At 48.0% G+C, this 17,761-nt stretch overlaps 1 protein-coding gene across 2 annotated transcripts; it reads right to left on the bottom strand.

The window, feature by feature from the left end:
- Positions 1–4,336: 4,336 nt before the first annotated feature.
- On the bottom strand, positions 4,337–16,805 carry pcdh18b (protocadherin 18b). Of its 2 annotated transcripts, none has more exons than XM_080774554.1 (6): positions 14,371–16,805; positions 13,503–14,070; positions 12,749–12,837; positions 11,620–11,795; positions 6,922–7,373; positions 4,337–6,434 (listed from the first exon to the last, which is right to left on the bottom strand). In XM_080774554.1, exons 1-6 carry the CDS (start codon positions 16,323–16,325, stop codon positions 5,823–5,825), a joined length of 3,852 nt encoding a protein of 1,283 aa, XP_080630680.1. In that variant the 5' UTR covers positions 16,326–16,805; the 3' UTR covers positions 4,337–5,822. The 2 variants fall into 2 exon arrangements, with proteins under 2 accessions (XP_080630680.1, XP_080630681.1); XM_080774555.1 differs by having other exon boundaries at positions 12,749–12,804.
- Positions 16,806–17,761: the final 956 nt, after the last annotated feature.

The raw sequence follows: 17,761 nt of genomic DNA, 5'->3' as shown, positions 1-17,761 counted from the left end.
ATCCTGTTCCTTCTGTTGCCAGACTTGCCACAAACAAATATCCACCAGACGCATTTGTGCCGTTTCCTGATAAATGACACGTGCATGGATGTTACACATCTGTGCTGGTCTTACCAATGATACTTCTGAAGGCTCTGTTCCATTCTGGTCATTCAGGATGCTGCTGATATTGTGCATGTTGGCAGCTCTCTGGAAGCACCAGCTGTGGGTCTCAAATTGGGGTCCAGGGACCCTTGTGGTTCCTTATGGGGGGTTCCATATGGCCCTTTATACTGGTGTGTAACTCTTGAGTGGGTGCAAATGGAACCAATAAATGGACCCACTATGGGGGGAGGGGGGTTATGGTTATTGAAATTAAAAAGTTTGAGAACAACTATGCTACACTGCATGGAACAGAGCTTTTTATTGTTAAGACATAAGGAAGTATGGACTAGGCCCAATTTCCTTCCAATATGACTGCTCTGCATAGAGCCTATCACTTTTGGTGTGAGCTGACTTTTGGTTTTGTAGCCTATCACACTCATTTGCTGCACCTGTGTGACATGGCAGAGATTGAGAGAAGACAGAGAGGTTATCCTTTGGTAAGTTCATGGAAGTATTTGCATTATTTTTGGATTTGTTGGTGAAAGGAGAAGTAATAGAATAACTAAAATGCAAATTAGACTATGCCATTGACTTGAGAACAGCCCAGCACAGCTAGACAACTCTGTTATGTGGCGATTCCGGTAGGCTTGATTCTATGTTTACCAAACCCTACTCATAATATATGAGTAGGTCTAGGTCTTGATCCTCACTAAAGCTTCACATGCTCCGGTATGAAAGAGAAGCTGGGCACTGCTGAAAATGAGATGAGCATTCTCAAATACCCAGCCTGAATACAATTGTTCAAACCATTTCAGTTTAACTTGACCTTTTTTGTTATTGTTAGATGAGTACAGTTTTAATTGCTGGTAACGAAAACGTAATCTAACAAGTTACTTTTCTAAGAGAGTAATCCTGTGATATAACAGAATACTTTTGTGCCAGTGATCTCTATAACGTTACCCAGCACCGCTCAGGAATGCCACCAAAAAATAAATAAATATCCATGGATTCGGCGGGCCATTTTTGGGAGTAAAGAGAATTAAAGTACTTAAGTAAATTTACTGTTATGTAGTACTTAAGTAAATGTACTATGTTACTGTCCACCACTGCATTGAACCCATTTCAGGCAAGGCTTTAGTATTATTCAGCGGGTGGTCTTTCCCAGTGTGGGTAGAGGTGGTCTCTATGTAGGTAGATAGAGGTGGTTTCTATGTAGATAGAGATGGTCTCTATGTAGATAGAGGTGGTTTCTATGTAGGTAGATAGAGGTGGTCTCTATGTAGATAGAGGTGGTTTCTATGTAGGTAGATAGAGGTGGTCTCTATGTAGATAGAGGTGGTCTCTATGTAGATAGAGGTGGTTTCTATGTAGGTAGATAGAGGTGGTCTCTATGTAGATAGAGGTGGTCTCTATGTAGATAGAGGTGGTTTCTATGTAGGTAGATAGAGGTGGTCTCTATGTAGATAGAGGTGGTTTCTATGTAGGTAGATAGAGGTGGTCTCTATGTAGATAGAGGTGGTTTCTATGTAGGTAGATAGAGGTGGTCTCTATGTAGATAGAGGTGGTCTCTATGTAGATAGAGGTGGTCTCTATGTAGATAGAGGTGGTCTCTATGTAGATAGAGGTGGTCTCTATGTAGATAGAGGTGGTTTCTATGTAGGTAGATAGAGGTGGTCTCTATGTAGATAGAGGTGGTCTCTATGTAGATAGAGGTGGTTTCTATGTAGGTAGATAGAGGTGGTCTCTATGTAGATAGAGGTGGTTTCTATGTAGATAGAGGTGGTTTCTATGTATGCGTCGATGCAGAGGTGGGGATTGGCGGACAGTGTGGCATGTGAGTGCGGTGACCATGAGCAGACCGCCGACCACATCATATACACCTGCCCCTTACACAGACCGCCCTCAGAGGCCGGCCTCTTTGACCTGGGACCAGAGATGCAAGCGTGGCTAAGCGACACCGATTTGGAACTCTAACGTTACACGAAAGAAGAAGAAGAAGATGGGGTAGTGTCCTCAACCATCACTGACTCCATGTTGCTGATGTAATCCCAGAGCAAGACCCCCCCCCCCCCCATGTTTACTCCTACAGGGCGGTGTGTGTGTGTGTGTGTGTGTGTGTGTGTGTGTGTGTGTGTGTGTGTGTGTGTGTGTGTGTGTGTGTGTGTGTGTGTGCGTGTGTGCCTGTGTGCCTGTGTGCGTGTGTGTATGTGGTGCTCAAACTTTTTCATTTCAAGGAACCCCAAAAGTATTTGTATTTGGCTGTGGAACTCCATCTAAAAATGTCTTGTTTCAGGGACCCCCAGAAGACAGAAGGAGTTTCAATTAAAACAGTTCGCTTTAAAAAACGAATAATACTGTACATTTAAAGATTTTTAAATAGAAGATCCACGACTACAAGCTCATAGTGTGGCACGAAGCTCGTTTATCTGCTATTTTTATATAGCCAAAGTATAATTTAACAGTTAAAGTGGTTAATATCTAAAATGGCACAAATGCTTTACCGGTTTGAAGGGTATTATGAAACTGAGCCATAACATAATTATCTTTTCAAATGGGGGTCCGCTGGATAATATGTATAAATATGGGGGTCCTTGACATGCAAACTTTTGAGAACCATCGTGTGTAGGGAATGGTCTCACAGGTGTCCAAATAGTCATGTTTCTATATCCTGAGCCTCTAAATCCACGCATATAAAGCTGACATGATGTCAGTGACGGCATGCAGGCCGTCACTGCGGCTAAGGAAACGGCATCTAGGGTCCTGCATTTGAGGTTTGATTCAGGATCTGTTTCACAAGACAGCAACGACAAAGGGGAGGGGAGGGGGACAACTAATGAAATAAAGGCAGTGAGCGGCCTACTGGCAGACAACAGCCAGGGACGTGTAGAGAGACAATGCTAGGGGCTCAAATAGTTTCCTTTCTTTTTACACTTCATGCCAAATTAGAGGAATATCTCATTTTAAATGCACGTTAGGTTGATATAACTGAGCTATCGGCTATTCGGTGCGCGGCATCGATAAGGCATGGATTTGTACACAGAGTGGGCAATTCTTTCAACATAAAATGTATTCAAGTTCAGGAGAGTTCCAAAACACCAATTCCCTTGAATGCTGCTTTTGGGTACGGCATGGGAAAGGGGCATTAGCTTTTCTTTTACCATTATAGTAAAAGCTGCATTCGTGGTCTGGACTCTGGAGAGGGCATATGTTTTAGAGACAGGTAAAAGGGAAGGGGCTGCTCAAGCCCCCTTTGATGTCTGCGTGCACGTTCCTGACAACAGCCGATCTACAAGCTCACAACGTGTCGTTATACAACACATTGTGAGCTTGTCGATTTGTCTGTTTTTGGTGCGAGCAACCAAGTATAAATTTCGACCTGCCTTGACAGGTGGAGGTGAAATATTGTGGCGTCTGGGTGAAATAGTAATCACATTACCTCTCTCCGTATTCATTATGAATGACTCCATTCGAAGGCTTTACTGGCACTACTGTATTAATCAAGCTAAAGTGTGTTGACTTTTGTCTGCAATGCAAAATGTATAATGCTGACAGTTTGAATTTAGTTGGCTTATGACTGCACATATATTTTATTCAGTGTGATGAATGTGATTCCTTGTCTGGTACTACAAGTTGTTCCTGCCCTTTATGAACCTTTACAAATATTATTATTTGGGTGCTATTAATACTAGTGTGGAGCGATCAATAAAGTATGTGGCATTGGAAAAGGGTTGGAAAGGCTCAGTCTACTCTAAACCAGTGGTTCTTAAACCTTTCAGGCCGTGACCACCCAAAATAATCATTTGAACTGGGAAGCACTTGGAATTGAGGCATTACATTTAGTCTAATCTACATGCTCACAACACAAGTAGAGGCTAATTTTACAATTTCCCCCACTTTCTTGGGTAATATTTGACAATTTGGCCTTTATAGTATGGTTTGTTGATTACTTTTGACGCAGTAATGGTTTTATTAGCCTATTCATGTATTTATTTTCTTTTCTAGAAATGTGAGGATCCTGTATAATTATCCTATAGCCTCTCTAGTCTGCATGGTCATGTCATGAAAATAGGCAAACATTCGATGAAAATGGCCGTTCCATAAGCTCAACACATTGTAAGCTTGTCATTTTTTTGGTCTGGGAAGAAATGTGTAGGCGGAAAACAAAAGCACATGGCGTAGTATAGAACCCTGGGGGACACCAGGGTGGTTCAGCAGGACAAGAGGAGTCAAAGATTGATGGTGGAGATTCAGCTCAATTTGTGGTCTGGTTTTTATTCGTGTACCTTCTCCTCTCCCCCACAATTAATCACAAAGACGTGTCACATGTCTAATAATTAATATATTCATATTACATATCATAGTGACAATAATAATAATTATAATAATAAAAAACATTTCACAATACAAAAGACAGTTTAAATACGCAGATTTTCAATCGCATGTCAAAGCCTTGATTCACGTTTTATTTTTATTTTTTACTTTTAACATGCATTTGAAATATAAAAATAGAATTCTGATTGCTTAAGTTTATATACATTACTTTTTATAAATATAAGAATACAAATGTATTTTTAAAATACAAAGATAAATACAGTCACATAGTGTACATTGTGTACCAAACCAAGAAATTACATTATTATTAATTATTCTTTTTTGGATATTTAGCATTCACAAAACACATTTACGTTAGAAATGCAACTTTAACGACAATTGCAGGTCTCTCCTTCGACGTTTGCTTTTCCTTCTGTTTGTTTGTTTCTTAATCTATCTGTCCTCTCGCCACCCAGAATCCTTCACTCTTGGCCTAGGTCAGTGATTCTAAACCCCAAGGGGGACTTGCAAGTCTGTAACTCTGAGTTAAAAGGAGCCCTCTGCACATTTTCAACATTATCTTCATATAACTGGTCCTCACTCCTCACTAATGCTCATTCTATAGAATATAGATGCCACCATTTATCACACTGTGTCTCAGAGCAGGAGGCTGTGGACGGTTTGGAAACCACCAATGACATCATTGGTATAGGCACGTTTGATCATTTCAAACAAGATTTCAAACCTGTTTTCTTCTTAGTGTTTTTTTTGTCCTTTTTTAAATTGATGCAAGAACAATGGCTTCCATTTCAGCATGCTATTTAGGAAGAGAAAGGCAGCGATTTCGATTAGCTTGTACTTAATCAAGCTTGAACCCCCCTCGATTATGTCACTGGTAGGCAGCTTTCTGAACTGCCCTTAACCCACCAATGAGATAGTAGAGAGAAATGGAGTCATCTCACAATGAACATTAGTGAGGACCGATACGGTTGGAAATGGCCGAAGAGCTCCTTTTACAATAACACTAGTGTATTTGGCCTTCCAAGAGATACAAACTAATACTAATAATAATAATATCAACCTGGGAGACCTAATAAAATTACTAAAAGTTGAGAATCACTGGTCTAGATAAATATGGCGTCTCTCCCCTGTATGGCGGGAGGCATGGCGGTCTGGAGAGCCAGGCAGGGTGGGGCTAAAGACAGACGATGCAACATGGACAGGATCTGTAGCTCAACGCTTCTCAAAGTGGGGTCCGGGGACCCCCAGGTGTCCTTCAGGAGTTACAGTTCTGTAACTGTGGGAATACAAATGTATTGACTACACTCTCTGAGTTAGTACTTTATAGTGTAGATTCGTATCTGCATATCAAGCCGGGGGTCCTTTGAAATGAAAGGTTTTTGTTTCTTTTAGAACCAGTGGTCAGTTTAACTCTGCCGGACGTCCTGTAGCAGTTTGTTGATTTCGGCCACCAGCTCGCTGGCGTCCATCAGCTCGTGGCGGCTGTCGCTGCGCTTTCCCTGCAGGTGGCAGCCCAGCACCGAGTCGAAATCGTCCTCCTCATAGTTCTCGGGGATCTCCTCCATGGCGGGCAGCCACTTGGCCACCGGAGGCCCCTGGAGGGCCACCAGCACTTGGCCGGCTGGCATCGGCGCCCCGGACGGGACCAGGGGGGGCATCACCATCGGCTGCGGCGCCATCAGAGTGGGGCTGACCAGCGCGGTGAGAGGCTGGCACGACGACAGCCCGTTGCTGTTGTTGTGCTGCTTCATGAGCGGCAGGTTCTGGGGACTGTTCTTGGGCGCCTGCGGGTGGTTCTTGTGGCCCTGCGAGCTGAGCTTGGTGCTGGGCTTCAGGGTGTGGTAGATGCTGCTGCCGGGGTTCTGGAAGTGAGTGTTGGCGGCCCACGCGGCCACCCCTTGCTGGTGGACGGAGGGGCTTGGCTTGCCGGGCAGGTGGCCCCGCCGGCGGTCCAGCGAGCCCGTCATGGGCAGGCCTACGCCGCTGCCCGCGCTGCCCTTCTGGACGCTCTCGTTGACCTGCGCCAGTTGTGGAAAAGCAATTTAGTACATTTACACAAAGAAGTGAACGTGTCAGACGTGTGCTTCCGTTTTTCAATGCTTTATATCCACTCCACTATGTCTACTTTTCACTCCACTACAATTTTATGACAGCCTTCGTTATCATTACATACTAGATTACATAATAGATAGACTATTTTCACAAAATGTGCATTAACCACGTATTTCATATTTTGCCTATTCAAAAACAGCCGATCTACAAGCTCACAACGTGTCGCATTACGGGCTTGTAGATGTTCTATTATGTATTTAAAATATGAAATAGGACTTTCATAATAGCCAAAACACTTTCACTTTGTTACAGTCAGTACAATGTCATGACAGTACTTTATAGTACTTATAGGCGTACTGAGGTAAACATCCTCCATGCTGGACTTTCATAGTATTTTGTCGTATTGCTACTCCATAAGTTCGCACCAACAAGCACTTTTTTGCGAGTACTGACCTGAACGTAGGCGTCCAGGGACTGAGGCAGGAGGCGCTGGAACACGCTGCTCATCTCCGACAGCAGCGACGTCGTCCCGCACAGGTCCTCCTCGCCGCCCGCGCTTCCCCGCCGCCGGCCCCCTTCCTCCTCATCCTCCTCCTCCTCTTCCCGGCCGCCGTCGTTCCCGTCGCCGCCGGGGTCCTTGCCGAAGGTGGAGAAGCTCTGGTGGTTGCGGGCGGGGAGGAGTCCCCCGGCGTCCGTGCAGGGCTGCGGGGTCTTCTCCTGCGACGCGCTGGCGTCTCCACCACCACCCCCGGCTCCAGCCCCGGCCAGCCGGGTGGACTCCTCGCCCGGGATGTAGAGGTTACTGCGGTAGTCGGAGGAGGAGGACGCCGGGGAGGCCAGCGGAGGCATCCAACACTGGTCCGAGTGGCCAAGCACACGGCACTCCTCTGTGCACAGTCTCATAGCTGCAGAGAGACAGAGAGAGCAGGTCGTTAGGTATAGGGCAGTGTATCCTTCATCTCTGTACATTTTGGAAAGTAGCAGATCTACAAGCTGACCTGGCCAGGAACCGCTGCTTTTTAATCATTAGGCAAATCAGTCAGGTTATTCATCCAATAACCCAATGTGCCCAATGTGATGCTGCCCCTATAACCTGTGTGTGTGCGTGCATGCATGCATGCGAGTGTGCGCGCGCAATGTGGTTTTGTCAGCACGCACACAAACGAGCTTTTCATCTGCCCTAAGATGTATTATAAATGTCCCTTTCATGTTAATGAGGGGATAATGAGGTCCCTCTGTAGCGGCGGGCAATACGTGCACGGCAGCCGCTCCTTTTTTTAACGAAGGCTTTAAGTTGCCATATTTGATTTGTCTAATTTATTCTTCAGAGATTTTTCTATTTGAAGATTTAATATTGAATGGATGCGAGTTGAAAGGGAGGTGGGGGGGGCACAAGGGCTTTTAAGAGGAGGAGCGGCTTTTTGAATGGCTAATACGCATTGATCTGCCTGGATGAATTGTCCCCTCCATGCTAAATACATTTGCAGGTAGCAAAGGCTCTCTCTCTCTCTCTCTCTCCTGCAGAGCAGTGCCTTTCAGACTAATTAGGGCAGATTTCCAGCATGTGCCCGGAGACAGTGGAGCGTTGCACCCACCAGAGAGAGTCAGTCAAATATTACCTTGATGGAAAAAGACTAGACATTGCCCTTTTCTCATCTGTTCCACTGTCTCTGTCTCTGGCCAATCGTCCGCTCATGTGGACTGCCCACACTCACCGCACAGTATGAATTAGAAATCACATGACCTCATCGTTCTCCCTGCATGGCGTAGTTTTAACCTGTTATACTGCATAAATGCGTCGCACGGCGGTTAGGGTTAGGATCCGGAACCCGAGGAACCGGGTCAAACATTGATGCACCGAAACCGTTTCCCGAACCGGGTTTTTCTCACACCATCAGAGCTGGTATATATGTGGACTTCTCGTCTGCTATACAATTCCAATGCCGGTGCTTCTCCAAACTAAGCACCACCATAACTCTCAGAGTGTACACATGGTGTACACTCTCAGAGTTACAGAACTAAGCACCACCATAACTCTGAGAGTGTACACATGGTGTACACTCTCAGAGTTACAGAACTGTAAGGGTCATTTAGTACCCCTCCAAGTAACACAGAGCGCCCATACGGCACTTTGAGAACCAATGAGGTATATAGGAATATATAGGAATCATTAAGGAAGCGGACCGCTGCGAGGGTATCGTTAAGGAACCGGAGCAACGAGCAGGCCCCCCTGTAATAACTAAGGACCCATGAATTGAACCGTGGCAAGAGCCCCCCCCCCCTCCCCTCCGTCTCTCTAGGCCTACCCCTTTGATCATTTGTCTGAATACAGAAACGGTACAAAGGGGGTTGCATTTTTATCTTGCTTTAGCCGTGAGATTGGGAACGGCTCTACGAGCCGTCGAGGAATAAAAGCCGACGGATCGGAAAAACACGGAGTCAGCAAACGCTGTCCATGTGGGGAGCTGATCTGCAAGCCGGGAGCAAGGCACGTACAGTAGTACAGTACAGTACAGTACAGTACAGTACAGTACAGTACAGTACAGTACAGTACAGTACAGTACAGTACAGTACAGTACAGTGGTGGGCGAAGGATTCAACCCCCAGGAGTCAAATACAGTATCTGCTGGTCAAATATCACTACAACTACAAAGTTGTATTTGAGTTAAAGGACTTGCTTTTAAAAGTCCTCAAGTATGCAAAAGTACATGGTTTACTTTTTTGAAGTAAAGTTTTTTGAAAGTGCAAATTGCAAAGTAGATTTCCTTTTTTAATGCGTTGCTGGATTTAAATTTAGAAATGTTCTAAAACAATTCAACATTTAAAGAAACATTTGTGTGCCAGAAATGGAGTGGAGTCTACTACAGTAGTAGTAGTTTAGTTAAAGTTATAAATGGAGTGGAGTCTACTACAGTAGTAGTAGTTTAGTTAAATGGAGTGGAGTCTACTACAGTAGTAGTAGTTTAGTTAAATGGAGTGGAGTCTACTACAGTAGTAGTAGTTTAGTTAAAGTTATAAATGGAGTGGAGTCTACTACAGTAGTAGTAGTTTAGTTAAATGGAGTGGAGTCTACTACAGTAGTAGTAGTTTAGTTAAAGTTATAAATGGAGTGGAGTCTACTACAGTAGTAGTAGTTTAGTTAAAGTTATAAGCTTCCCCAAAAAACAACAAAAAAACAAGTACAATATGTGCTGTACTATGTTTCAATATCAAGCGTGTTCCAGTTACATCCTCACCACACACGCGTGTCTACTCCTCTGTCTCTCTCTCTCTCTCTCTCTCTGTCTGTCTGTCTGTCTATCTCTCTCTGTCTCTGTCTCTGTCTCTCTCTGTTTCTCTCTCTCTCTCTCTCTGTTTCTCTCTCTCTCTCTCTCTCTCTCTCTCTCGACCGACCGACCGACCGACCACATGGACCCCTACTCCCGCCATAATGACAGGCCACTGAATAAACTCCTGCTGCGCTGAGAGGCCTGTTTTCCTATATTGAAGTAAAAAGTACCTCAACATCTTTACTCAAGTACAGCACTTGAGTAAATGCACTTAGCGAATGGGTGGTTGGGGTGGGGGTACGGTGGTATGGGGTCGGGGGGGTTGGAGGAAGGAGAAAGGTGAGAGGGCTGGAGGTGTAATTATACATTCTGTAAGGGTTTAATCACTATGCCCTGTCTCCCATGGCAACGCGAGGAGGCCACCCCATGGCAAAGGCAATTAGGTGGCACCCTGTCCTCAGACACATGCATGTGTTCTTCCTGTTTGGGTGGAGTGGCTAAAAGTGACGGTTTGGTTGGTGGAGAGGAGGCGGTGGGGGTAGAGGGGGGGGACTAACAAGCAGAGCTGTGGTGCACGCCAGGGAGGGTTGAAGCGTTAGCGATGAGATTGTCTGCTGAGTCTGGGCCGACTTTAATTGGGAGATAGCTCAATCGCCATGTTGAATGATGGCTGGAGGAGAGGATGGGAGAGAGCAGGAGAGGAGACTAGGAGAGTGGCACTGGCTGATAAAGGAGGTGCAGCAGTGTGCAACCGGTGTAATGATGGGTGCGGCTGGTGTTGGGACGCGCGTGCGTGCGTGTGTGTGTGTGTGTGTGTGTGTGTGTGTGTGTGTGTGTGTGTGTGTGTGTGTGTGTGTGTGTGTGTGTGTGTGTGTGTGTGTGTGTGTGTGTGTGTGTGTGTGTGTGTGTGTGAGTGAACAAGCCTGCAGTCTATTATTGTGTGAAAGCCTTGCACTTCCTTTAAGCACTGCAACATTTTGTCTTGGGATGCAGGTTCAGTACACTTGTTAGTAGTTTCCTCCATTTGGTGCTAAGCAAAGCCAACTGACACCGAACGAGCGTTTTAATCCATTTCAGTTTTGGCGTGGAAAGAGAGAGCGCCAATGCTCCATATCACAAAATAAATCCCCAGGGGTCCTTTGGGGGGACCACTTTAACCATTATTTTATACATTGGCTATTTAAAAATAGCAGATATAGCATAGAATTTCCTTTCATTAGTAATATGTTTTTCAACATTTTCAACTAAAATCTTTGTTTCTGGAGGTCCCTGGAACAAAATATTGTGGGGGTTCCTTGACATGAAAATGTTTTAGATAGTAATATTTGGTTTTCATTTCGTTTTTTGAAGATTTCACATTGTTTTCGAAAGAGCAATCTATGGACATGCCCATAACAGGGACCCCAGGCTTATAGCGGTGAAGCTATCTCATGACTCCTGTGTGTAATCGGCGATTCCCTGTGACGTCTTTTGGCCATCCCCATGTGACCTGCGGGAGCGCAACAAACACGGCGTATAACGAGAGCTCTGCTGTTGGATTCTAGTCTATGGTCGGGAGGTGACGCCAGAGAAACATGATGAAATGCTCGAGGGAGGGAGGTGTGTGTGTGTGTTTCTCACTCAACAGTAAACAAACCAACTTACAGTATAAGTGTATACCGTTTGTCTGCACATTTCTAAATGTAATGACTTTTAAGACCTAGTTTTTAATACCAAATTGGCCAAATTGTCAAATGTTATGCTAGACACGAGGGGCAAGGCGTTGTGAGCTTGTAGATTGACTATTTTCACAATATTAATCTGTGGAACCGAGTCAAACAAAAATGTAATGCCTACAAATCCACTACCCTTGTCAGGGTAGTGATGGGGGGGTGTAGTGTACCTGTGTGGCCTCTGTGGTGGTGGCCGTCCAGCGGGTAGAGTTCGGTGAAGCCCTCCCCCAGCAGCAGACGGTCCATGGGTGACTCCCTGCCCGGGTCATAGTCGCTGTCCCCAGCCTCACTGTCGCCGCGCCCGCTGTCCTTCAGGCTAAACTTATCCATCTCATTCAAGGCATATCTGGAGAGAGAGAGAGAGAGATGGAGAGAGAGAGAGAGAGACACAGCAGGATTTTGAGAGAGAGAGAGAGAGACAGACAGCGGGATTGAGAGAGAGAGAGAGATAGATGGAGGGAGGGAGAGAGAGAGAGAGAGAGAGAGAGAGAGAGAGAGAGAGCAAAAGAGATCGGGTTAAATCTCCAAAATGTGATTGGTCGATCGTCAGGCATTAATATCATCAAACGGTCGAGGTCTTATTCCACACTGTCGATTGGGGTGGGGGGGGAGAGAGAGGAATAAGACTGCGCAGCGAGAGGCAGCGCTTAGCGGAAGAGGTTTTGCATGAAATTATGCAAATGAGCTGAGAAATGTAAAGTTATTAAGCTCGGGGTGTTTGACTCTGCACCTCGAGGCGGCGGAACGTGTGAGCTTTCAAAGAACACATGGGGGGGGGGGGGGGATGCGGCAGAGTTTATGCAAAGAACATGTGACATTACCCACAAATACCACTCGGGTACCACTCTGCCGTTATGTCGTGTGTGTGTTCACTTGCATTACTACACTTCATGTCAGGACAAAATGTCCCCACAAGTATAGTAGAATTTGAGAAATAGACATTGTGGGGACAGCTTTCCTATAGTCCATCACTAGACCGACCAGGAAACAATGGTTGCTTTATGGTCGGTTAAGCTTGGGTTAAGTATACCCATTCAGAGTTATGCCTGATCAATAGGCCTACTACCTATAGTTGCAGGCCGGCCGAAAATAGGCTGTAGATCGCCTGTGGATCGATGGTTATAAAACAAAGTGCAAAATGACATTCATAAACTCACTGTTCTAAAACACTGATGTCCTCACAAGTATAGTAACAGCCCTGTGTGTGTGTGTGTGTGTGTGTGTGTGTGTGTGTGTGTGTGTGTGTGTGTGTGTGTGTGTGTGTGTGTGTGTGTGTGTGCGCGCATGCGTGTTGTTTACCTGTAGCTCCTAGTATATTTGTTGCCTCTGAAACTTGGCCTGGGCTGGTACTGGCCCTGATGAAGCATGGACAATAGCTGTGAGACTTGCTACAATCCACAAAGAAAGACAAAAGGAAGACGAAAGAAAAGAACAACAAAACAAAAACAAAGGAAAAACAAAAAAAAGGAAAGGAAAGGAAAGGAAGGGGAAAAAATGGAAGAGGGGAAAATGAATTGTGATGGAGGCAAGACAAGGCAAAGCCACACGACAATGTTGGGGGTGCATGGTGCTTTTTTGTGGGGTGGGGGATAGGTTGGGGGGTTTGGGGTTGGGTGAGGGGAGGGTTCTGCTGAATTATGAGGTCAACAAAAATATGGCACAAAGGGCTGAAGGTAACGGAATAATGGAGGGCGAGGGATAAAATTCAGAACAGTGCTGCTGAATAATATTTTGCATGACGTCATACAAGTAACATTACATAAAAATCTGCTCTGTAATAAGTGATTAACATATTATATAACATTTACTAATAGATCCACAGGTATGGATAAAATCATGCTTAATTTAGGTTTAATTGTTATGATAATGTAATGGCGGTTAAGTGACTGTGTCATGCACCAGAAATAGCCAATATATATAAGCACACAGTGTGTTGCGGATGGGCTACTTTTGTCGTGTGACACGTCATACACCACAGTCAAGAGGCTTTAAATGTAACGTCAACGTGTCTATGCGTGCGGGAATCTGAACCAGTAAACATTCTGTCTCTTACCTCCACGGGGGGCGTGGCGTGGGCCAGCTCCAGTGCAAAGTTCTCCGCCACATGATTGGAGGAGATTGTGACCAGGCTGTTGAGCGACTGGCGGCTGTGGTGGCTCTGCCGGCTGCCCATGGTGCCGCCCCGCTCCGGCAGTGCGGGCGAGGGCGAGGCGGAGGGCGAGCAGCGGCCCGGGTGGTGCGCCCGCACGGGCAGCGCGCCGTTGACGGTTGGCACCAGCGTGATGTCGCCCTTGTGGATCTGCCGAGCGGGCTTCTTGGGGTGGTTCTGGTAGCTGCTCTCTGCCACGCGGCAGTTGTAGTTGTGGCGAGGGTCCTTCTTTTGCCCGCGGCCGCAGCGCGCCGTGGCGAACATGACCATGACGACCAGCAGCAGGGCGCACACGGCGCCCAGCGAGATGATGACGATGAGCGAGAGGTCGAGTGGTGGCTGGCTGGAGCCGGTCGGGTGCAAGGGGGGGAGGACGTCCATGTTCTCCTGCAGGGAGAGACGTAGGACGGCCGAGGTGGAGAGGCGAGAGGAGCCCCGGTCCTGCACCTCTACCCGGATCTCCAGCACGTCCCTGGGAGCAGAGGAAGTAACAGTTAATAATGGAGCTTAGTCGATTTAATTGATTTGAAAAAAAATTATCAATAGTGTATGATTAAAATAATCGATTCATAATCGATCCCTATTTTGGGCAAGTGATTATAACTGATCTAGAAGCTCATGTGTCACAATTGTGATGTGTTGTGAGCTTGTAGATCTGTTAATTTCTGGTACGGATTTTGGAATTTGGTACGGATTCATTTTTCCCCCTTCAATATAACAAAAACACTCTTCTTGGTTGTTTGTTTAATCATAAAATGAATCAATATAATACCTGGGAACCTGTTCCAGGCTGGCATTGGTCCGTAGCTCGCAGCGTCGTGCATCCATAGCAAACAGCCCGTCCTCGTTGCCCCCCGCGATGGCGCAGCTAAGCTCGCCGTTGGCGCCGGCATCGCGGTCGGTTGCCCGGATGGCGGCGACCAGCTGGCCAGGCGAGGCGTACCTCCAGACCTGGAGCTCGGCGGTGTGGTTGCGCAGGGACGGCGAGTGGATGACCGGCGCGTTGTCGTTCTCGTCCAGCACCGTCAGCAGGACGCTGGTGTTGACCGAGAGGGACGGGTTGCCGCCGTCGCGGCCCTGCACGGTGAAGGCCACACGGCTGATGTCCTCGTGGTCGAAGCTGCGCAGGGCGTAGATGGCACCATTGGACGGGTCGATGGTGACGTAGGTGGAGATGGGGCTCCCCTGGATCAGGGTGTCCACAATGGTGTAGGTGACCTGGCCGTTGGTGCCCAGGTCTGGGTCCGACGCCACCACCGTCATCAGGTAGGCGCCGGGGGAGTTGTTCTCCGAGCGGAAGACCTCGTAGCGGTCCTTCTCGAAGCGTGGTGGATTGTCGTTCTCGTCCAGCACCTGGACGGTGAAGTGTTTGATGGTGGACAGGCTGGGCGAGCCCCTGTCCTCGGCGATGACCGTCAGGCTGTACTCAGACCTCTTCTCGCGGTCCAGCGACACGTTGGTGAGGATCATGTAGTTCTTCTCGTAGGTCTTCTGGAGCCGGAAGTGGCCGTGGCCGTGCAGGCGGCACACCACCTCGCCGTTGGGCCCGGCGTCGCTGTCGTCCACACGGACCAGCGCGATGAAGGTGTCAACAGGCGCGCCCTCCGAGATGTAGGCCACCTCCTCCTTGCCCGGGGTCATCAGGTTGATGTTGATCTCGGGTTTGTTGTCGTTCACGTCCACCACCTTCACCACGATCTTGCACAGGCCTGCGATGGAGTTGGGCCCCATGTCCATGGCCTGAACGTCCAGCTCATAGCTAGACGTGGTCTCATAGTCCACCCTCTTTATAAGAGTGATGTGGCCGGTTTCCGGGTTGATCTTAAACGTTTCCAAAATCTTCGGCGAGACGTGACTGCTGAAGGAGTAGACAATTTTCCCATTAGTGCCCTCGTCCGGATCTGTGGCATTCAGGTCGATAATCAGAGTCCCGAGCGGCGAGTTTTCCAGCAAATTGATCACGTACGCCTGCTCATCAAAGCTCGGGCTGTTGTCGTTGGAGTCGGAGACGCTGATCTTGAGCAGAGTGGAGCCCGACTTGGGGGGAACGCCGTTGTCCGAGGCGGTCAGCTGCAGCTGGTAGCTGGACTGCACCTCGCGGTCCAGCTCCCGCATCACCACCAGCTCGGCGTACTTGGCCCCGTCGGTGCGCGTCCGCACGTCGATCTTGAAGAAGTTGTTGGGCGTCAGTGCGTACGTGTGCAGCGAGTTGTCCCCGACGTCGGGGTCAGCGGCGGCGTCCAGCGGCACGCGCGTCCCCACCGCCGCGCTCTCGGAGATCTCCACGGGGATGATGGAGCGCGAGAAGTGCGGCGAGTTGTCGTTGATGTCCAGCACCTCCACCTCGACGTGAAACAGCTGCAGGTACTCGGTGGGCAGCGTCACCACGTCGAACTCCACCGAGCAGTTGAGGTTCTTCTCGCAGAGTCGCTCGCGGTCAATCTTGGTTCCGATGCTGATCTCGCCGTCCTCCTCGCGCACTAGCAGGAACGGCGTGTTGCCCCGCTGCATCGCGCGGAACCGGAACGACAGGGAGCCGGGCAGTTTGGACAGGACGCCCGCGACGTCCTCCTTTAGCCGCGCGATGACCGTGCCCACTTTCTGCTCCTCGTAAACTTTGTATTTTAAAGTCTTGCCGGTGGCTCCGTGCAAAACGGCGAGCAGAAATAGCAGTGCGATGGAAAATACATTCCCTTTGGTGTGGCGGTGGTTAGTTTTCTCCCCCATCTTCAGCCCTCGGACCAGGGCGATATTTCCACAGAGGAATCAACAGAAAAGAAAATGGGAGAAAAATAAATAAGTCGCTTCTCACAAGTCTGGCATCTTAAAATCCGTCCCGTTTAGTCACTGCCGTGCCGTCAGAAACAAAAGTGGCGATGGGGTGCAAATGGAAAACCCCGCAGTTTGATGCAGATTATGCCCCCCTCCCCAAAAAAGTCCTCCTTATTCGGTTCCAGTTTCCACGACAGAACCCTCTAAAACTCGGGTCGCGGTGATGTTGTCGTCTGTCGTGGACGGAGCTGTTGCGTATAGCTCCACATGCGTCCGTCGCCCCTTGTGTGTGAGTGAATGAGTGAGAGTGTGCCTGAAAAGGCGCAGCGCTCTGTCTGTGTGTGCGCGCGGCGCGTGTGTCAAGCGCGCGTGTGCCTGTGTGGGTGTGTGTGTACTGAGCGTGCGTTTCTGTGTGAGTGTCTGCGCCCAAGCCGTGCGCACTGCTCTGTCGCGCTCCTGTCTGTCTGTCTCTCTCTCTCTCTAAAATTCTCTTCTCTTTGCCCGCCCCGCACCCAAACTGCGTCTCCTTTTCCTCGACTCACACAAAAACATTCCCCCACCTCTCCTCTCTCTCTCTCTCCTCCCCCTCCCCCTCCCACTACCCCCTTTAAATCAAGTGAAAGACCCCTTCCTTTCCTTCGGTGTCCAGTGGCAGCACAGAGGGACTATTGATGGCGGCAGAAGCCGGGGTGGAGGAGGCAGGGGACCGTTCCTCCTCCCCATCTCTCCTTTTCTCAGGGAGGAAAGACCCCGGTATTAAAAAAAAGTGTGCCACAACAATGGGGCCAGAGGGAGGAATTATTCTGGGAGCTCAACTTTAAAACATGGACATAAGATTGACCCGGAGCCAGCCGCCGCGCAGCCCCGCCATTGTTGTGAAGCAATTCACAGCGTGTGCCAACTGCGTCCCCTTTTGTACACGAGTGCAAAACACAAAGTTGTCAAACCCTTATAATACCTAGAAAACCCGCCAGCAAGTAGGCTATTATCTGTGCATGCGTTCATGCATTGGGACACATGCAATATCCCCGTGCAGCCTTATGATAATTGGATTATATAGATAGTAGGCCTATAGGTTCTCAAACATGTTTCATTTCAAGGACCCCCAATTTATATAGGTATATTTTGCCGTGGACCCCCCCCCCCCCCCCATTTGAATGATTGATAACATTTTTAACCCAGTACCCTCAAGAGAAAATGTGTCAACATTTGTTACAGTTTTTTCAAATATAGCTGAAAAAGAAGTGTTTCAACTTGATCCGTTTAGTTGGGGGCACCCCATCAGGTGGCCCTGCGGGTCCCCAGTCCCCACTTTGAGAACCAGTGGAATAATTATGCAGCAAACTGTATGACCTGCATGCAGCCAAGCCAGCCAAACCCAGCAGACTAAT

The sequence above is a fragment of the Protomyctophum bolini genome, assembly GCF_963924005.1.
Source record: "Protomyctophum bolini genome assembly, chromosome: 10".
Classification (NCBI taxonomy): domain Eukaryota; kingdom Metazoa; phylum Chordata; class Actinopteri; order Myctophiformes; family Myctophidae; genus Protomyctophum; species Protomyctophum bolini.
This window is presented reverse-complemented; position numbering and strand designations above follow the sequence as displayed.

Coding starts and splice junctions, on each gene's coding strand:
- pcdh18b (XM_080774554.1), bottom strand. CDS start 16,325: ATGGGGGAGAAAACTAACCACCGCCACACCAAAGGGAATGTATTTTCC. Junction 12,838..13,502: donor ACGCCACGCCCCCCGTGGAG/GTAAGAGACAGA, acceptor TGTGGATTGTAG/CAAGTCTCACAGCTATTGTC. Junction 6,435..6,921: donor CCCTGGACGCCTACGTTCAG/GTCAGTACTCGC, acceptor CAACTGGCGCAG/GTCAACGAGAGCGTCCAGAA.